We start from the raw sequence: 21,554 nt of genomic DNA on the forward strand, positions 1-21,554 counted from the left end.
GAGTCAATCAAATGTTCAGCCAATGCTTTTTAAAAAAAAAAAATTTAAAGGCTTTAAATCACTGCAGCCACCCTCTGCCCCCAGCGGGCCCCAGGCAGGGACCCCCTCCTTTCCCAGAAGGCCACTGGCAGGAGGAAATCTATCAACCAGCAGCCAGCAGCCCGCAGAACCCAGGCTTGGTCAGTCAGCTTACATAATAAGCTGGGCCTGAGGCAGGAAGCAGGCCGGGTGGGAGGGGAGACGGGCTCTCCTGCTACAACAGTGGGAGAACTAGGAAGGAGAGGCCAAGGGCACCCGAGGCTCAGAGATGGATCTCAGCTTCCTGCCCCCAGCCCTCTATTTCACTGCCCAGAGCCCAAGTCCCTGGGCCCGTCTAGACAGAATCAGGAAGGCACAAAAGGCACGTGATTTAGGAGTTCATGGAGAGAGGCAGCGCAGGTGTGGGCAGACCCCACTTCCAACCCCACTGCCTCGGCTACTGGGACAGGGAGGGCTCCAGCAGCTTCAGGACACCGCCCACCAGGTGCAGGCTGCCTGTGACCAACACGTGGATGGCAGCAGCCTCCTGGAGTACGACGGCCCCGCTGCCTGCCACAGGGTGGGAAAGGAGGCCCCGTGGGGGATTGGGTGGCTGAAAGACGGGGTCCCGGCCTTGGCTGATCCACTGCAAAGCATGGGAGATGCAGCTGAAGATGAGGGAGCTGGTGCTGTGGGTGTGGGGTGGGTGGGGCGCCAGCAGCAGGGATGCGGGCCCACCAGGCTCCGGGCTGGGCGCGCTCCAGACGTCCGGGCTGGCCTGCTCCTCGCGCAGGCGGCTCCAGTGCTGCTGGTGTGCGAGGCAGCGGAGCAGCACCTGGTCCAGTGTCACTGTGAAGTTCTGTTGGTCTGCAGGGCACAGGGACGGGCACATGAGCGAGTCAGCCCAGGGTGGGGGAGGGGGGAGCATGCTGTGAGCACCTGCTCAATGCCAGGCCCTGTACAAGCATCCTCCGTCCTCACAGTGGGTGCGATGAAGAAAACGGAGGCTCAGAAAGCTCAGTGATTGATCACTGTCACAGAGCCGGTGAGAAACAGGGCCAGGCAGTTTGGCTTCAAAGCTGGGGCTTCTGCCCACCGAGCACATCTTTCTGCCCTAGCCTCACTGCCTTCATGTGTAAAACAGAGTCCATCACAAGGTGGGCATAAGTATTTCTACAAATGCAGACTCCTGGACTATTCCCAGACAGTCTGATGTGGGGCCTGGAGATCTGTGTTTTTTAGATTATTTCAAAAAAAACTTTTAACATGACCCACAGTAAAAATTACATTTTACAATGGCAACGTAGTACTCACATACGTGCACATATATTTGGAACAGAACTGTCATCAAACAGTACCTACCCTTAACTTTGTGCAAGACACACTGACACTCTCTATTCTATTTTATTTAAAATTTAAAAAGCTAACTGAGACCCATTCAACTGATTTCAAGAAGCATCACTGGGTTGTAACCTGCATTTTGAAAAATAGTTTCACTAACAATTCTTTTTTCAGTATTGCAGTCACATGCAAAATTCAAAATGTACCACAGGGTATTTATTTATATGAGAAAACACATCTAGTTCCTACCCAAGACCTCAAGCTCTCACTGTCACCAACAGAGCAATCCTCCTCAGGGTCCTATGCCCCCTGCCCACCCCAGGGACCATGCCCGTCACCTCTCACCTGCATTGTCCGCAGATGCCATCTCTGTCAGGTTAGGGCAGAAAATGGCATAGTCAAACTGGCAGGGCTAGAAGGCCAAGGGGAGAAGCTCGATGTCAGAGCCCCGAGAGGATGAGCCCCATCCCAACTTCCACACAGCACCCCCAGATTCCACATACACGTCCGCAGCTCTGGAGATGCCCTCCACCAGCTGAACTGCCATGATGCTGTATAAACCCGGCCCCGACACTGCCACGCTGCACCCCCCACCTCCCCACGGACCTCAATATACCCTGCCTGGCCTGTGGCCTGAGCAGCACGGCCCAACACAGATGGGGAGACAGGGGCTGGAGGTGGTGTGGGGGTGGCACTGGCTTAAGGTGACCCAGCTACTGAGCACAAAGGAGCGAGGTTCTGGACATGAAGAAAAGCCTCTGCATCGTGGTCTGTGAAATGGGAAATGATCCTTAGGCACCATTTCAGTGCTGACAGCCTAGGGCAGCCTCAGTTTCCCTGGGCAGAGAAGGGCCCCTCCCTCTATGCTTTATAGTCCAGCGACTTCTTAAACCAAACTTTAGAAGCAGGTACCCCAGCAGCACCCCTGTTTTATGGAGAGGCAAACTGAGGCTTAGGGAAATGCCATCTCTTATCCAGCATCATATGCTAGTGGCTGAAGGGGCCTGACAAGTGAATCCAGAATCTGCACTTTAACCACTTACCTGGTCCTCCCTGTAATCCTAGGTTTGACCATGGAGAATGAGGGCAATGGCCTGTGGCTTGACTTCCCTGTGCCCAATGCTTTCACATTTAATCCTCAGTACAATTCAGGGGGGCGGGAGGAGAAACCACTCCCATTCTACAGCTGAGGAAACAGGCTCAGGGATGAAGGCACCGCTGCTGGGGGTCAAAGCCCGGAACCAGGGCTGGGCTGCCTGCTGCCCATCCCCCAGCCAGCCCCTCACCTGCAGCAGCTTCAGCAGGGCCGCGGAATCCCGGTCCCCAGTGGAGTTGAAGAGCAAGACACGCACCTCGGACCCGCTGTGAGAGGGGTGAGGACGGGGGAGGGGAGGGTCAGAGCGGCGCCTCCCACCCCTTCTCCGCGGGCCCCTCCTCATCCTTCCTCCAGAAACTTCCCCTCCTTCCTACTGTCCCTGTCCGACCCCGTCCCCGCGTCCCGCCCCATCCTTCCCCGAGGCCCCGCCCCTCCCCACTGGCCCAGTCCTGCCAGGGCCCCCGCTCCATCCTTCCTCAAGGTTCCGCCCCTCTCCCTGGCCAAGTCCCGCCCCCGTCCCCGGGTCCCGCTCCATCCTGACCCGAGGTCCCGCCCCTCCCCTCGGCCCCGCCCCGGCCCCGCCCCTGCCCGCCGCTCACCTGCCAGGCCTCTCGCGGCGGTGCAGCACCTGGCGGAACCAGCGCACGCAGGCCTGCATGCTGCCGGTGGTGTGCGCGCCGTCCAGGTACCAGCTGAGGGGCCCGCGCCGCAGCAACTGCGTCCGGCCCGGCCACTCCGTGTCCCGAAGCCCTGGGGGGAGGGGAGCAAGGCAGTCCTCCAGAGGCGGCCGCGAGGCAGCACTCCTACATCCTCCCACCCCAGTCCTCAACTCCCACCCCAGTCCTACATCCTCCCACCCCCCGCTGCTGGCCGCTCTGATCAGCCCAGGGGCCTCTCACTGGTATCAGCTCTTTGGCTGCCTCATCTGGTGGAACCTAAGAGGCGGCCCTCAGAGGGGGCTGCTCTCCTATATCAGTCCCAAGTCTCAGGCAGAGAGCCCTTAGCTCAGAGAGATCAGGTCACAGAGCAAGTGGCACCTGGCTCCAGGACTGTGTCACGGCCCTGACACGGGGCCTGGCACACAGTGGGCACACTGGAGCCAACGGCTGAAGGGGTTTAACAGCCACGAGGGCCTACTATGTGCTGAAAGCTCTGGGGGAAGCAAGAAGCCTGACAATATCACCATCCTCAAGACCCTCACGGTCTTATGATAAGGCTGACAAGGATGACAGCTTTGGCAGCTATTGGTGGCTGGGCATTTTATCCCGCACCTGCCAGGCTCCGGACTCGGTCCCTTAGTGATGCCACCTCCCAGTGGGTCCTATCATCATCTCACTTGGCAGGTGGGGAAACGGGCTCACAGAGAGTTCATGAACTCAAAGTGAGGGAAGCTTACTGACTTCACAGTCCTTTCTCTTAAGGCACCATCTTGAATGGCCCCCATCTCTCAAACAGGAGACCAAAAGGAACGTCGGATGGGCCTGGCTGGGAAGGAAGGTCCAACTCACCATGCTGCATGTGGGATGTGGGCTGGAACACAGGTGCCAGGGGCAGCTGCGCCAGGAGGCTTGGCCTTGATGCCTTCAGCTCCCCGGTATCTGGGCAGGAGAAGGAGGGCAGAGGGAGGGCTGTTTGGGACTCAGTGTGCTCAGCCCTCACCTAAGGGCCCTCAGAGGCAGGTTCCACGCGTCCCCTGCCCACCCACTTACCTGCCCACTTACCCTGGTAGCCCTTTTGCTGCAGCCAACAGCAAGCCAGCTGCAAGGCCAAGGCGGCATTGGACCGCTGGTGCTCCCCCTCCAGGCCCAGGGTCAGCGGTGGCCCCCCCTCCTCCAGGGCTTCTAGTGGTGGGCACAGGTAGAGGGGACACTGCAGAAGGACGGGCAGCAGCTGGTCAGGGGAGCTACTGCTGCCTCCTTGGCCAGCAGGCTCTCCCTGATGCCGTCAGCCCTTCTTCCATCTTTCCCCACCGACCAGAACCCACCAAGCCCTGTTCCTAGAAAAGAGATGTGCTCCAGCTGGATGACCACAGATCAGCAAACTGAGGCCCCAAAGGATAAAGTGCCTCCCTGGTCAGCAACACCCCCACCCCGCAGTTCCAGTCAGACTTACTGAGATCTTCTGAGCGCAGTCCCTCAGCACCGCCAGGGGCCCATCAGGCTGGAGCACAGTGAAGGCAGGGACGCCACGCTGTGGAGGACACAGAGAGTGAGCCAGGGCTGCCCAGGGTCCTCCACCTCCCATCTCTGGCCGCACATCCCTGGCTTTGGCGGCCCACTCAGCCTCCCGCCATCAAACCTTTGGGACCCCCTCGATGGGGGAGACTAAGGCCATAGAGGGGGCTCAACTTGTTCCAGTCCCACTCAGACCTGGGACGAGAACCCAGACCCCACTGATGCCCAAGACCTCATCCTGAGTCAGGATACAAATGACCCTGCCACCCTCCCACTTCCCTGAATCTTGAGAGTCAGGCCCAGGCCGTCCATGTGCCTCCCCTCCCCAGGGCTGCCTGGTCACCTTAAAAATGCCCCCCTTCTGCCATGCAATCTTCTCCATCGTGTCCCCCAGTAGGGCAGTATGGTCGATGCCAAGAGAGGAGACCCCACACACCACAGGTTTCCTACGGAAGACGAAAGGGCCATGATGCCCCTGCCCCCAGCCACCGGGCTCCTGGCCACCATCCCTCTCCCCAAGCTGCCCCCCTCACCTGATGATGTTGGTGCAGTCATAAGTCCCGCCGATGCCCACTTCCATCACTGCCAGGTCCACCTGCAGAGGACCAGAGGGCATGGCAGGGGGTACAGGGGCTCCCGAATGCTCCACGAGAGCCCCTAGCCTGCTGAGATTCCCTTTCCCAAGGCCTGGAACACAGGGCTCTTGGGGAGTGGGCACACACACCTTCTCTTGGAGGAAGACGTGGAAGGCCATGAGCGTGAGGAAGCGGAAGTAGCCAGGCATGGAGACACAGCTGCTGTCGTCCTGTGGACAGGATCACATCAGAGCTCAGGGTGCCTGCAGACTCTGCCCTGGGGGAGATGGTGTCCTGGGATGTGCAGTGCCTTCTGGATCTACCCACCGACTCCGGGCCCCTTACTCTGCCCACCCACCAGCCCTCTGGCACGGGCACCTTGGTCTCCTCCAGCTGGTGGTAGAGGCGCCAGAAGTACTTGGTGAAGAGCTCGGGGCTTATGGGCTGCCCATTGATTCGGATCCGCTCACGCACCTGCACCAGGTGGGGCGAGCTGCCGAGAGAACTAGGGTCATCAGGACTCCCTTCCCAAGACCCCCAGGCTGTCCCCCTCCCCACAATCAGAACTGTCTTTCAGAAAAACAAATCTGACTATGTCAGTGTCCTGATGAAAACCCTCCTGTGGCTTCCTCCTGCCCTTTAGAGAGCCCCAGCTCTTCATCTTGGCCCCCCAGGCCCCAGTGGGGCTGATGCCACTGGCCTCTGTGCCTTACCTCTCCTACATCCCTTGGTAGTTCTCTGTGCCCCAGTCCCTCTGGACCATTCTTAGTTCCTCCAGCAACACCCCCCCCCCCCACTTTCTATCTCCAGGCCTATACACCTGTCCATTCCAAAGGTCTCACCTAAGACGGCTCCTCCAGAAAAGAGAAAGGACCCTCCCCAGCAGGCTGATCAGGCACACTCTCTGGGCTCCTCCATACTTTCCCCATCCCACACCGATCAGTTACTCTGCCGACATCTGCTCACATATTATTCTGTTTTCCTGCCCTTGAGGGCAAGGCCCCACCTGCTGTGTTCAAGCTGCATCCCTAGACTGGCCCACGAGGCCACATGGGCCCAAGTCGAAGGCTGGGGTTTTATCCAAAAAATTATTTTAGAAGAGAGATTGTTGGCTTATATTTGAATCCTCAAAGGCCCTCTCATGTTATGAGTCCTCTCCATTATTTTAATTTGAATGAAGCACTGTTGAGGGAAAACACATTGGTCTGAAATGACCTGTCAGCGGGTTTCAGATGCTTACAGAAGTCACTCGATGGAACTGGTAAAATAAAAGGAGGCGGGGCTTCCTAGGTGGCGCAGTGGTTAAGAATCCGCCTGCCAATGCAGAGGTCACGGGTTCTATCCCAGTTCCAGGAAGATCCCACATGCCGCGGAGCAACTAAGCCCGTGTGCCAAAAAAAAAATAAATAAATAAAAGGAGGCAAAAATCTTGAATGCCCCAAGTCTAAGGACGGAATCCTGAGCAATTAACCATCACGTTAATCCCACTGCTTTAGCAGTGACAGGTTTAAGAAAGGCATGTACAGCTCCAGGGAAGAGAGACCCGTGTCTAACCTCCCAATCCCCAATTCTCTGGTCTGAGTTTAGATGCCTGTATGCAACCAAGAGGGTGCGCTGCCTGGAGGTCAAAGCAGCAGCTGAGCAGCAGAAGGACTCCCTTCTGCTGCCCATTGGGGAGGACTTGACAGGGACATCATAAACTACACTTACTGTTTAAGCCCTTACTAGCCAGGTTTTCTGCTCCTTATGGCAAAGATGCCCTAATTGATAAAAATTTCTATGTGATTTAAAATCTGTATAAGGAATTTAAGTTAATAAAAAGATATCTGAGGGGACTTCCCTGGCAGTCCGGTGGTTAAGATTCTGCACTTCCACTGCAGGGGGCACGGGTTGGATCCCTGGTTGGGGAATTAAGACTCCACATGCTGCTAGGCATGGCCAAATACACAAATAAATAAATAAAAAGATATCCGACTATCCCAGCTGTGTATTTCGTTTATCCATTCAGGTTGCTGCCCGCCCCTCCCCAATTTCTTTCATTATGAAAACTAAAGATTGCCATAAACTTGCGCTAACTGGTGAATGCTGATGGAGTGTTTGTTGAATGAATAAACACTGGGCAGAGGGACATGCAGGTGAGCTCCTGGGGGTGACCCTGGCCCTGAGTTGCTGGCTGGTTCCAGAGCCCCCCAGGAAGCTAGGTACACCCCTCTGCACCTCAGTACCTAAAGAATCCCGTCTTCAGGCCATAGTTTCGGAGGATACGTTCAGTGAAGGCACACGTGGAGCCCTAGAATGAAAAGACCTTGTCTGAGCAGGTCCCACCCCACCACCCCACCAAGTGGACGCCCTAGGCCTGGTCCTGTGGCTCACCTTCCCCTTGGTCCCAGTGATGTGGATGATGTTCAGTTGGTCCAAGTCCTCCACCTGCGACAGACAGACAAGGTCCCCACTTCAGCCACAGGACTCACAGACAGATAGGAGCGGGGGGTGGTCACAGGCCCTCTCCATCTTACCTGCAGCCCACTCCGTGCCAAGTACAGCTTCATGGCTTCCAGCTGTGTCTGGGGGTCACCCCGCTGGCGCTTCATCTGCTCCAGGTAGCTGGCATTGGTCTGCAGGGTGTTAAGTGTGCGCACAGCATCCTGGCAACAAGTCCCCAGGTAGCAGGTTAAGGCTCATGAGGGGTCCATAGGGGCAGAGGCACCCAGCGTACCAGGGGCCAGGCCGGGGTACCAAGCCTGCCACGCCAGCCCTGTTGCCCCAGCCTAGAGGTTAGGCACCAGTGAGAAAGAAGTGGCATCTTTCCAGCTCTAACAGAAATGGGAGCCTGGAGCAGTTCAGCCCCACCCAGTGAGTGCCAGGCAAAGCAGGTACAATGACTAATGGGACCCTCCTTGCTTCCTGTTCAGCCTCCCCAGGCTTCACTCTCGGGCCTTTGCCCTCATTTCCTCCGTGGTCCACCACTATATTGGGCCCCTCTTAGGGGAGGGCCAGAACTACAGAAGGCTGGGGTCTTAGAACTGAAGAAATCAGAACTAGGAATTCCTGGAGGCTTCCATGCCCAGCACTGGGCATGAGGATTGAGGTTCCACACTCTGACCCAGAGAACAGTTGCTTGAAGCAACCAGAGCGGGAAGAGGAGACTCAGAAGGAGGAAGTGTGTGCCACTGTCATCCAGACAAGAAGGCAAGTAGGCATAGCCTCAGGACTATACTGTACTTCCATGGCGGGGTTGGAAGTGGGGGTGGAAGTAGGGGTGATGTTTATTTCCCCTCAGGGCCTTAATGGCTGGTTGGAGGCTCCACTCTCATCAAACTGGTGCCACCTGCCTGGCCAGCATCAGGTTCTGGTCTCTGGCAACTGGCCCCCGGTGCAGAGCCAGGAGGAGCTTTTCTGTTTTCCAGATTCTTGCCCCACCCCCACTGCTCCTGAGTCCTGCCTGCTCCCCAGTTCCAGGCGTTTGGATCTGCATCTCCTGAATCCCTTTCCCCTCCCCCACCCCAAATGCTGGTTCTGAGTCCAGGGACACTGGAACTCTGGAACTCCATCAGCTCAGCTGAGCCACTGGACTCCCCGGTCCTATCGCCGGGCGTCCATTCTCACTTTCTAACGCAGTGCACTTCAGCCTCAGAATTCCCAAATCCCGTAGCCCGGATCCAACTTCCTGGTGCCTGTCTCCACCTCCGGACTCCAGGACGTCCCTCAGTCCCAGGCTCCTGGCCCCCATCTCAGCTGGCGGAGGCCGGATGCTAAGTGACTCAGGCCCGGCTCGCGTGTCATTGCAGGACCTCCCGCCGGCGGGCGGGATACCTGATACTCCATGCCGGGCTCCTGCGGCGCAGGCCAAGCGCTCAACCCTCTCCTCGCTGCGACTCGTGTTGCTGCACCACGCGGAGAAACCGCTGCCAGGAAGAGAGCCGCGCGCAGGTGGCAGCGTGCCCGAGACATAGTAGAGGTGCAGGCGGCAGCACGCTAGGCCAGACAGAATACGTCCCGCCCCTCGCCTGGCCCCGCCCCCGACCTAGCCCCGCCTCCGACGCGCCTCCGCCCTCCGCCACTCAGCGCTGCCCAGCGCGCCCACCGGCACCAATAAGAATCTTCTGACCGCCATCCTTGTGAGGGGCAGGCCCCCGCGGGCCCGAGAGTTTCATTCATGTTTATGAGGGGCACGCTCCCGGGGGCGTCCACTGCCTGAGAGAAATACGCACTCCTTTCGTCATCATCCTCTCCAGGATCCGGCTGCACAACCCTCCCCCGCCCCCCCCCCACCGCAAATAGCCAATCCCAGTCAGCTGCTCCAGGCTAGAACCAGCTTCGAGCCGGGACAGATGACTGAACTGGCGGGCACCTTAGGAAGGTCGCTGAATCCCGGCCCCAAAACGTCCCGACCCAGCGCAGAGACCGCAGGCTGCAGGAGTGAGGCCTCTGCCCTCACGAATCTGAGAGCTTGATTGCGGGGCAATAGGCCGAAAACCAGGCACCTATGCTACTGGGGCCCCTAACCCCTCCTGGGCAACCTGGGAAGGCTTCCTGGAAGAGGCAACATCCTGGCCTCATGAGGCCTGGAGATGGAGAGCAATCAGAGAGCCCCCGGAGGTGACAGGACGCCAGATCCAGCAGGACCTTGTAGCCTTATAAGAAACTGGATTACATTTAGATGACAATAAAATGGTTCTAAGGAAGGATGACAAGATCCAATTTGCACTTTGGGAGATTTGCTGTTTGGAAAATGGATGGGAGAGCCACCCACGGAGGGGGCAGTAATCTATCCTGCCTGTGGGGGGAGGACCCGCATTTGTCCTGGAGTTTTCAGAACTTTTTCTGTCTATGACCTTCTTGGCCCCAACTGCTAGCATGGAAAAAAGTATAGTATGGGGATTCCCTTTCTACAGCTGAGATCTGGAAAGCTGTGTGTTTGGGTCAGGGTGGGGGATTGCTGCAAAAACCCTCTGGAGAAGTTTCCACAGATAAAAGGCAGTCCCTTAACAATTGATGGGATTTCAGTACCAGTAGCCCCTCCCTCTTTCCTGCAGGCATTGGGGATAAATATTTATCAGAGACTGTTTGATTTTGAAATAAACAAATGTGTTGGGGAGATTCTGTCATTGGCTGGACTTCTCTTCATATCACTGCTGGGTGCCCCCACCCCTGCCCCAGAGGGAGATAGAGAAGTCCTTTTCTCTCTTAGCGTTCTTCTTTTTTTAAAATCATTGAAACTTTCTTTATACATTATAATTTAATGACTGCATAAAAATGATTATAAAGAGGCTTTAAATTTTTTTTTCTTTTGTTGCTTTTGCTTAACCCTCCCCTCCACACCTACAACCCTGGTCCTCCTCTGGTAATTCTTACTGACAGCTACGTGTATGTGTATATCTCACAGCTGTCTATGGTCATGAAACCACAGATACACCTGGACATCTATAGGGCCTTGATCTTTCTTTGTTTTGTTTTTTTGTTTTTTGTTTTGGCTTTTGTTGGGGGTGGGGAGGGGCAGGGCACTTCCTGGCTCCTGGGATCTCAGTTCCCAGACCAGGGATTGAACCCCGGGCTATGGCAATGAAAGCACCGAAAATCCTATCCACTAGATCAGGGAACTCCCTATAAGGGCCTCGTTGCTGCAGATGACAATATTTTCTGTATCTTAACTTTCTTACTCAACAATCAGCTTACAGGGCTTCCTAGGTAGCGCAGTGGTTAAGAATCCGCCTGCCAATGCAGAGGACATGGATTCGATCACTGCTCCAGGAAGATCCCACATGCCACGGAGCAACTAAGCCCGTGTGCCCAAAAAAAAAAAAAAAAAAAAGAAAAAAAGAAAAAAAAAAACAATCAGCTTACAGGGATCCCTCTAAGACATTTACTTAGCACACAATTAAGTAGCACCTTTCTGGGCCAGGCACTGTTTTAAATATGTTCTACGTAGTTGCTCATTTAATCATCAAAACCCTAGGAAACAGGTACTAGTACTGTATTCTGTTTCACAAGTGAGGAAACTGAGGCACAAAGGAATAAAGGCACATGTTCAAGTCACAAAATCAAGAGTTGAACTCTGGCCCCAGAGTCCTCATTCCTAGCCTCTGTACCTCCCTCCTGCACGCCTCCCCGCCCCACACATTGCGGGGGTGGGGGTACTCCTAACTCAGCAGCAGTGGCTGTACCATAATGCATCCTCCCGTCGTCTGCAGCGTTCCTCCACGGTGGGTAGCATCTACACCAGGGGCTTATATTTCTGTGGTGAGATCGCACAGATGGGGACAGTTCAGTCCAGGGGCGTTTGCATTCCTTCCCCTCAACACTGTAAACGTTGCAGCCCACCAGCTGTGTAGTGTAAGGAGAGCGCACCTCTTCCAGAATGTCCCCCAGTCAGCCAGGTATAGAGTACCCTGTCATTCTTACTCTGCACTTCCCTGCTGCAGTGAAACTGAGCATCTTTCCAGGCATTGATTTCAGTAAACTGCCTCTCACTCATCCTTGGCCTATGTATATTTCCAACATCTGTTCACCCCCTTGTTGTCAATTAGAAAGCACTTTGGGTATCACAGATATGAGTCCTCAGTTCTGTCCTCTGTATGAGAAGTATTTTTTTCTTGATCTACTAGTGGTGGCCCCAGTTGATTCATTTGTAACAGGGGGTATTGGAGCTCTCGGCCATTCTTCCAAGAATGAGATCCCAGGCAAGATGGGATCCCAGGAGGGAGACTCCATCTTCCTTTGGGTGATTTGGTAGCAGGTCTTCCAACGTGCAACTCTGAGCTTTTCATCCCTCCTTAGAACCATTTTATTCTCTTCTAAATATAATTCATTTTCTTACTGGAAAATTCCATTGCCTACATTCCTGAATCTTAACTGATTTCTTTCCCTTAGCCCTGAGCAAAGCAGTTGTGTCAGTTCTCCCCTCTGGGCTGATACAGGCCTTCTCTAGGGCAGGGTGGACTCACAGTCCTGAAAAATCGTTGAACGACAGACCTCAGCTCCAGTTGGAAACAGAAATACATGTACAGACACAGAAGGCAAGAAACGACACAGGAAACTCCAGGGATCCTATCTGGTATCATCCTGTTGTGCAGGAAATTATAAGTGGTGACTAGAGCGTTTGCAAAGTCACCCAGTAACATTGGGCAGGTCACCTGTCCCCTGGACCTCTGCTTCCTCCACAGTCTCCAAGGACGATTTCCTTTTTTTTTTTTTTCTTTTGGCCTCACCACTCAGGTTGCAGTATCCTGGCAGCGAAAATGCTGAGTCCAACCACTGAACCACCAGGGAATTCCCTCCAAGGACAATTTTCATAGCCAGTGCCACCAGGAAATTTAAGAGGGGAGGGGATAGAATAGATTTATCTTCTTTTCCTTATTCAAACTTTTCTTTACTTTTTTTAAAATAAATTTATTTATTTATTTATTTTATTGACTGTGTTGGGTCTTTTTTGCTGTGCGTGGGCTTTTTTTCAGTTGCAGTAAGTGGGGGCTACTCTTCCTTGTGGTGCACGGGCTCTTCATTGCCATGGCTTCTCTTGTTGCGGAGCACGGGCTCTAGGCGTATGGGCTTCAGTAGTTGCAGCACATGGGCTTAATAGTTGTGGCTCATGGGCTTAGTTGCTCCGCAGCATGTGGGATCTTCCTGGAGCAGGGATTGAACCCGTGTCCCCTGCATTGGCAGGCAGATTCTTAACCACTGCGCCACCTAGGAAGCCCTTTTCCTTACTTTTTAAAAAAAAATTTAATATTTTTTTGGATGGATAATACATCATATCTTCAAATAGTCAGAGGTACAAAAAGGTACCCAGTAAAAAGCTTCCCTCCCACCCCAGGTCTTAGCATCCTAATTCGCCTCCCCCCAAATAAAGTTATGTTTCTTGTGCTCTTTCCAGAGACAGTTTATGCATTCACAAGCAAATACAAACATATATTGATTTCCCTTTTATACTCAAAGATAGCAGCAAACTATGTCTGCATTGTCCTTTTCCCACATACCTTTGTATCCTGGACATTATTCTGGACTGTGTTAGCACATAAGAGCTGCCTTATTGGCTAGTTTGTTTTTTCAAAGGTGCTTAGTACTCCTTGATTTTGGAAGTACTGTCGTGTATTTGGCCAGTCTTCTACTGATGGACATTTAGGTTTTCAGTATTTTGCCATCACAAGCAATGCTACAATGGGTAACATCATTTCTTCCATGTATGAGCACAACTGATGGATAAATTCCAGCAAGTGCAATGGCCGGGTCAAAGGTGACTTGCTTTTGACACTTTCACATAGATTGCCAAGTTGTCCTCCACAGGGACGGGACCACAGTTCCTGCCCCCGTGCCCCTGCCGGGCATAAGCCAGCTGTTTCTCACCAACACACACCGTTAGCCAACTTTGATCTTGCCAATCACATAGGTGGAAAAATGGATTCTCAGGGTACCTATCATTTGCATTTATTGTATTGTGAAGGAGGGTGAGCACTTTTTCTTATGTTTAAAAGTCACTTGTGGGGCTTCCCTGGTGGTGCCGTGGTTAAGAATCCGCCTGCCAATGCAGGAGACGCAGGTTCGATCGCTGGTCCGGGAGCAACTAAGCCTGTGAGCCACAACTACTGAGCCCACGTGCTACAACTACTGAAGTCCGCGTGCCTAGAGCCCGTGCTGTGCAACAAGAAGCCACCACACTGAGAAACCCACGCACCACAATGAAGAGTAGCCCCTGCTCGCTGCAACAAGAGAAAGCCTGTGTGCAGCAACGAAGACCCAACACAGCCAATAAATAAATAAATAAAATTTAAAAAATGATTGTTGACACTTTGCTGATATAAAAAAAATAAAAAAGAGAGAGAATTAATGAAGCATATTATATAAAAAAATAAGTCATTTGTATTTCTTTAGCAGTCCACTCATCTGCTTTGCATCGTTGCTTTTTATTTGAAAAGCCACAGATGTTTTTAGAAGAAAAATAGAGAAACGCATAAAGGAGAAAATCAAATCACCTTCATAGTGCACCTGGAGAACCACTGTTGGCCTTTTTTGTGCCACCACAAAGGTATTCTCATTCTCCAGAAAGAACAATAGAAACAAAGCCATTGCCTGGAGGGCAAAGAAAAGAAAACAAAGTCACAGAGAAACTGGCAAGCTGGCCAGTGTCCACCCACAGGAGGCAGGTCTGCAGGCATGTGTGGAGGGTAAGTGAGGGGCCAGGGATCCTGCTCCAAACCCCCACCCTAAAGGGAAAGGATGTGATCCATCCATCCATTCACTCATTCGTTGATGAGGAACTACCTCTGTGCCAGCCCTGGGCTGGGTGCTGGGGACATTGGGTTCTAGTGACAGATGACAAGGCTCTGCTCTTGGAGTGCCCTGTCCAGGGGGCAAAAGAATAGTAGAGAATGAAACTTGAACGAATATTTGCAACCCTTGATTAGAGCCTGTAGGGGTGGGAGGCTGAAGCCCAGAGAGGGACAGAGTCAGCTTGGGGTCACACAGCAGGTCAGCAAAGGCACCATGCTGGGTTTTCTAAACTCACATCTGCCTGAGTTACTGCCCCCTCTCTGGCTTCATCATGACAGCTGGCAAGGACTTCAGGAATTGGCCTTGGCCTCTTCCATCTCCACGCTTAGGCTCACATTTGCCTCTGCCTGAAACACCCTTCCCCTAAGCTCTTCCTCTTTGCGTTTTGGGGTGGGTTCTTTTAGCTATTATTAAGCACTTATCCCTGTACTTGGCATTGCAATCTCTTTTTATCCTCACAAGAATTGCATGAATTAGAGATTATCCCCACTTTACAGGTGGCGAAATGGAGGCTCACAGAGGGTAAGCAAATCACTCAGGGTGACACAGCCAGCATGTGGCAGAGCTGAGACACAAACCCAGATTTTCTGGTTCTAAAATCTGCCCCTACTCACCACCACTCTTCTGGTTAATCTCTTCTGTCGGTGCGCTGTGTGACCTTGGGCAATTTGCTTCCTCTCTCTGATCCTGACTCTGTTTCCTCCTTAGTAGGACAAGGGCTGAAATGAGTTCTGTCCCAGCTCACAATTTCTAGGGGGGTCTTGATGAGGACAAGGGTCTCCAGTGGCTACCACACTCCAGAAAGCCTGGACTAGAGGAGTCCTGCTGCCCCTTCCCCGCCCCCATCCAGGGTTCTGTGGAGACCACAGGAGATTCAAGCTCATTGGCAGGTTTACGCAGAAGCCTAGCGTCCGTACCCTAGAGGGTACATTTCTGATGGCCACACCAGGGTTCTGACCCTCTGGTATACATAAGGACTCCCCCACCTCTGAATATCTATATCCAGTGACCTACAGGAAAACATTTTTCTGTCACTGGGTGGAAAGAAACGTGCCTTAAACAGAATTCCATATCTTCAGTGGGGCAGCCTCTCCTTATTGTCGCCCTGAACCTGGCTACAAAGGCGTTAATGGATTTAGTTTATTAAGAGGGCAGTGGACCTTAAAAATGGGCCTCCCTCTGACCCTTCAATTCTACTACTTCTAAAAATGACCCTGAAGAAACAAACAATTGGAATTGTGCCCAGAGCCCCACGTGCTCTGTTTATAACCCCCCATCTCCGGTGGCAGGTGACACAGTTGATGACCTGATGACGCCCTCCTTCCTGAAACCCTTTGTTCTCCAGGCTTCCCCGACACCTCCCTCCCCATTCTCCTCCTTCCTTGCTGGGTGTGCCTTCTCCCTTCCAACTTCCTCACCTGGGTGGCCAGGGGCTCACACCTCTCTCTTCCAGGTGGTAGCTGCTGTCCTGGGTCTATGACGATGTCTGACTTTCAAATGCCCCTCTTCACTGAGCTACTGACATGACCATCTGGTGCCCTCCTGATGTCTGCAGGCATCTCTGCCTTAAAACCTGCTGCTGGGCTTCCCTGGTAGCACAGTGGTTAAGAATCTGCCTGCCAACGCAGGGGACATGAGTTTGAGCCCTGGTCCAGGAAGATCCCACATGCCGAGGAGCAACTAAGCCTGAGCGCCACAATTGCTGAAGCCTGCATGCCTAGAGCCCGGCCTCCGCAACGAGAAGGCAATGAGAAGCCCGCGCACCACAACAAAGAGTAGCCCCCGATCGCCGCAACTAGAGAAAGCCCGCGCGTGACAACAAAGACCCAACACAGTCAATAAATAAAAATTAATTAATTAATTAAAAACAAACGAACAAAACCCCCCTGCAGTTCCCCAGGCCTTCCAGCTTGGAGAATAGCTCCGCCAGCCTCCCAAGGCTCAAGTCTAAAGCTAGGCCTCACCCTGGGTTTCCCTCCCCATCACCCCCAAGCCCCACCTACCCTCAGCCTGTCCACTCCACCCACAGGCTCTCCAGCAGCCACTCCCATCCCTCCAGGCTCAGGCTGCCACTGTGGGTCTACCCTATAACCTCCTTGCTGCTGTTCCTCTCGACCCCTACAACCACAACCATCCTCCATCATTTTTAAAGAAAACCCGATCTCGTCTCTCCTGCTTCAGATTTTCCAGTGCGTTCCCACTGCACGTAGGAGCAGGTCCAAACTTTTGGTCTTACCGTCTCTAACCATTGGCCCCCAGCCCTGCTGACCTCCTCTGATTTTCAAACACGCCAAGCTCATGCCGACCTTTGTGAAAGTCCACACCTAGAGAGCACTGAGCGTTAAAGGTATTCATTTAATCCTCACAACAGCTTTAGGAGTCCTGCGATTAGCCTCCTTATACAGAAGGGAAACTGAGGCACAGAGGGGTTACTCAGCCAGCCAAAGGTCACACAGAGCCTCAGGGCCTTTGCACGGGGGTTCCCTCTGCCTGGAATATTCTTCCCCCCAAAGTCCACATGACCAACTCATGATCACTCCAGGTCTCTGCTCAAATGTCACCTTCTCGCCATTCTTTTCACCGTCTACCCTTTTGTACCTTTTGAATTATGAACCACGTGATTGTGAGAGCATTTCAAAATAAATGTTTTCTAAAAGAGTGTCATAAATCTTGATATAAGAAGACTGTTAAGGGAAGACACCTGTTGATGAGGTAGTATGGACAGTGGGATCCCATTTTCGTTAAAATAATTCTAATTTAGAAAATAGCCTGGGCATTATTCCCCGAATGGTGACTATAATTAGCTCTGAGAGGTGAGGCTAGAAGTGACTTTTTTAAAATATGTTTTTTTCTTTTTCTTTTTTTAAATTTTATTTAGAGGTGACTTTTCTCTTCCTTTTGTTTGTATGTATTTTATAACTTTCCTCCTGGGCATATGCGTGTGAAAAAGAATGAATGATTCCCTCCATGCATGGGGTGGCCAGCACCTCAGAGCTCTTCTTTTCTTTTCTTTTTAAATAAATTTATTTATTTATTTATTTATTGGCTGTTTTGGGTCTTCATTGCTGCACGTGGGCTTTCTCTTGTTGCGGCTAGCGGGGCTGCTCAGTTGTGGTGAGCGGGCTCCTCACTGCAGTGGCTTCTTTCGTTGAGGAGCATGGGCTCTAGGTGTGCGGACTTCAGTAGTTGTGGCACATGGGCTCAATAGCTGTGGCTCTCAGGCTCTAGGCGCATGGGTTTAATAGCTCCGCAGCACGTGAGATCTTCCCGGACCAGGGATCAAAGCCGTGTCCCCTGCACTGCTGGCAGATTCTTAACCACTGCACCACCAGGGAAGTCCTCAGAGCTCTTCTTGACCAACCATCTTGGTCAGCAGCTGGGGACAGTGAGGCCCAGCAAGGGGCCTGAACTGACCCAGAAGTGGGTGTGGCGCCCAGATGTTCCTGGGGTCCCCATTCATGGCCAAGAATGCCCTTTGGAGGGCACCAGGTGTGCGGCGTGGGGCCTTAAGGTGGGCCAGGCCACAGAAAGGCTGGCTTCAGTTCTGCCGCCTCTCCGAGGGGCCTGAATGCTCTCTGAGCTGGCCGAGCCCTTCTCTGCTCAAACTTGAGAGCAGCTGTCTTACTGATTTTCAGAGAGGAAAAATGTGTAGAATATTTTTTTCTCTATTTGTTATCACATTCTGCAACCACAATTGTCCTCAGCACCTGCTCTCTGGGGTATGAGCCTCCTCCTTGCCAAGTGCTGTGCTGAGCCCATTTTACAGATGGGGAAATTGAGGACAAGAAGAGAGGAGTCACCCGTGAAGGTCACCAACTAGCAAGTTGGTTCAAGGATTCAGCTCAGTTCCAGCTCATTTTGATTCCAGGTTTAGCCTCTCTGATCAAGCTTGGGAATCCCTGGCTAATTTTTTTTTATGTGTCATGTGTTTTCTTAAATAACAGTTAATGTGAGTTCTTTCTAGACAGAGGCACTGTGCGGAGACTTTACATGCATCTGTCTTGTTTGATCCTTACACCCGCCCCATGACAAAGGTTCTGTTCCGGGACCTGTTTTTCAAGGGTGGCAACAAAGGCCTAACAGGGGAAGTGGCTTAGTCATTCACAGGGGTCTGTGACACTGGGCCCCACACTGCACCCCAGGCACCCCTGGACCCTGCTCCCCTGCCCTGTGTCCTTGGAGGTGCCTGGTCATCTGGTCAACAGGGCTCTGGCCTTGAGCTGGCTCTCAGTTCAGAGGGAGGCCCTGGTGGTGATGAGGAGGCCTCTGAAATGCCAATACTCCCCAGCCCCTGGGGCCGCCCTCCATTCTCTTTCCTGGGGAGGGGACCACAGCATGTGACAAGTCACCTCACTTCTCTAGGGTCCTGGCCTCTAGAGGGAGGGGGCCTAGATGACCTCGAGGGGCCATAGCTCCCAAACCCTGGCTTCTGGGGCCGCCCCTGCTCTGCTGCTGGGCAGAGGGTTCTGTCTATCATGAGGTCTGGGGAGAAGCAGCCCGGCTGGTGTGCAGCCCCCGGAAACGTTGGCTGAGCTGCTGGAGGGCCTCAGACGGCCATCCCGAGAGGGAGGGAGACACCATCTCTTGGTGCCCATTCCACAGAGCAGGAAACCGAGGCTTGGTGAGGCTAAGCAACTTGCACAGTGTCTGTTAACTGAGACTCTTGTAGCCCAGCCTGGGGTTCCCGTCTGCAGCTCTGGCCAGTCTCCGCCAGGGACTGGCTCTGCAGTTTCCCAGCTGGCAGGCCTCGGCCTTGGCCAGTCTCTTCGCTCCCCCCTGAAGCCCTGTTTCCTCATCTGGAAAGCAGGGATCGCAGTCCTGCCCGCCTCAGAGGGCTGGAGTCGGTGAAGGAGGGAGTGTTTGGCCTAGAGCACAAGCGCAATGTCTCCACACATGAGCGAGGTTAGGAATCTTTAGCAGGCCAAGTTCCTAAATGCTCTGAACCGCACCTTCCACATCTATAAACTGCAGACAATAACAGTCTCAGATCCGTGACACGCAGACGACAACGGACACAGGGCCCAGAGGGGAGCGAGCACTTTGATCAACGTTGCAATTATTATTATTATTGTTAAAATGGCGCTAACAGCCCTTCCTCACAGATCAGTCCAGAGGGTTAAATCAGACGAGAACCAGTCTGTAAACAGGACCTGGCACACGCGAGGACCCTCGAGGCCGCCTCTGCCACCTCCCATGCCTGCTGCCCTGTCTCCTCTAGAAACCCCCTTCTAGAGCTTCCCGCCCCCACGCAGGCTGGAGGCTTCTGAGGCACCTCCAGCTGGGCGGAAGGGGACCTGTGAGGCCCTTGCGGGGGGGCAGCCCTTGACCACCCCAGGTCTTCCGGACAAGGCGTATGACGACAAGGTTTTTCCCTTGGGGGCCCCATCATCACTAATGGCCTTGGATCCCTGAGAGCTATTTACACGCTTTGTATGAAAGAAACCAGGGCTTAGAGAGGCAGGCCACCTGTCCAAGTTCACCGTGTTCTCCTACCTGGAAGGAGGCGATTTTAGCCGAGAGAGGACACCCGGATGGGCCCAGCTGCTCCATGGGTGCTTCCCACCAGAGCTTCTCAGCCACTGGCCAGGAGGCAGCCAGGGACCTGGCACCTCTCATCCCTGGCACTTTCCGCTCCCCGACCGGGTGGGGCAAGAAATGACTTAGGTGTGGGTACCTCTGCCAAGCCTGCCCTGGGCTGAGCCAGAGAGGGGAGGGGGAAGTTGGGGGAACTCCCAAGACCTCACCTTCTCTCACCCTGATGCCAGGGGAGTGGGGGCTTGGGGGCGGGGCTGGGGAAGTGTGCTGGGAGGAAGGTCTTACCTGATAGGTCTCTGCTCTCATCCTGGGATCAGCCCAGGGATTTCTCAGCCTCCCTGGTGGATTTCTGAGCACAGGACTAGTCAGAATCTCCCTGTGAGTTAAATAACAACTGGGAGGAGGTTAAAGTTGAGCAGGCAGCGTGGGGTGTGCAGGGAGGGGGCACTTGGGAGACTTCTGGACTTTGGAGCTGGGCTTCCTGCCCAGTGGGGCTGGCTTTCTCTGGCCTCTCTTATCACAGCCCACCTCCCCTTACCGTTAAGGCGGTTTGCCCTGGCCTGCCAGGCTGGGATCCCTGGGGAGGGGGGATAGGACACAGGGGTGCCCTTGACCTAAGGGCACAGCCTGCTAGGGGGAGGGCTGTGTCACCAAATCATTTGATCAAAAAGATGCCAGGGCACAGACCCAGTCCTCGGCCTACAGGGTGACATCCAGGGCCCATCCAAACGAGCTGGTAAAGGCCTTTCCCATTTCCACAGCCTCTCCAGCCATCCACTTGACCACTGGCTGACTCACTCCAGTATTTGGGAGACTCCGTGCCAGGGTGCCTCGGGTGATGCCCCAAGTCCCTGCCCTCTGGGAGCATTTGTTCCCGCTACACACCTCCCTCCACAGATGGAGGGGGTCAGACCCACACCTGTCCAGCTAATCCTGGCCTCCTCTGTGGGATGTTCTATGGGGAGATGGGGGCTGGGGAGAGCTCAGAGCCAGAAGCTCCAGGATTTAAGACCTGTTTTGGTTGTTTTAAAATACAGTTTAATTGCATGAGTGAAAATATTAAGGAAATATGGGAAAACACAGAGAAGCATAAAGGACAGAACCATACCAAACAACTGTGGGTAATGTTTTAGTGTGATTGCTTCCGTCTTTCTTACAAAAGAGCACAAGCAGGAGATATTTTGTAACCTGCTCTTTCCACCTGTTTTTTTTTTTAATTTATTTTTGGCTGCATTGGGTCTTTGTGGCTGCGCGTGGGCTTTCTCTAGTTGCAGCAAGTCGGGGCTACTCTTTATTGTGGTGCTGGGGCTTCTCATTATGGTGGCTTCTCTTGTTGCAGAGCGTGGGCTCTAGGCACTCAGACTTCAGTAGTTGTGGTGCATGGACTTAGTTGCTCTGCAGCATGTGAGATCTTCCCAGACCAGGGCTTAAAACCGTGTCTCCTGCATTGGCAGGCAGATTCTTAACTGCTGCGCCACCAGGGAAGTCCCCTGTTGTCTTTTTTAAATACCTATTTTATTTATTTAGCTGCTCCAGGCTTCAGTGTGG

The 21,554-nt window shown here is 53.4% G+C and overlaps 1 protein-coding gene across 5 annotated transcripts; it reads right to left on the bottom strand.

The window, feature by feature from the left end:
* Positions 1 to 387: 387 nt before the first annotated feature.
* FPGS (folylpolyglutamate synthase) lies at positions 388 to 20,087 on the bottom strand. Of its 5 annotated transcripts, none has more exons than XM_057723168.1 (15): positions 19,965 to 20,087; positions 7,721 to 7,849; positions 7,578 to 7,631; positions 7,430 to 7,494; positions 5,583 to 5,697; positions 5,354 to 5,434; positions 5,163 to 5,224; positions 4,973 to 5,075; positions 4,568 to 4,645; positions 4,177 to 4,324; positions 3,964 to 4,053; positions 3,055 to 3,205; positions 2,646 to 2,721; positions 1,705 to 1,771; positions 388 to 885 (listed from the first exon to the last, which is right to left on the bottom strand). In XM_057723168.1, exons 1-15 carry the CDS (start codon positions 20,085 to 20,087, stop codon positions 476 to 478), a joined length of 1,752 nt encoding a protein of 583 aa, XP_057579151.1. In that variant the 3' UTR covers positions 388 to 475. The 5 variants fall into 5 exon arrangements, with proteins under 5 accessions (XP_057579151.1, XP_057579152.1, XP_057579149.1 ...); XM_057723169.1 differs by having other exon boundaries at positions 7,721 to 7,819; positions 19,965 to 20,071; XM_057723166.1 differs by lacking the exon at positions 19,965 to 20,087 and adding an exon at positions 9,018 to 9,194.
* Between the last annotated feature and the right edge of the window lie 1,467 nt (positions 20,088 to 21,554).

Source organism: Hippopotamus amphibius, chromosome 2 (genome assembly GCF_030028045.1).
Source record: "Hippopotamus amphibius kiboko isolate mHipAmp2 chromosome 2, mHipAmp2.hap2, whole genome shotgun sequence".
In the NCBI taxonomy this organism is placed as follows: domain Eukaryota; kingdom Metazoa; phylum Chordata; class Mammalia; order Artiodactyla; family Hippopotamidae; genus Hippopotamus; species Hippopotamus amphibius.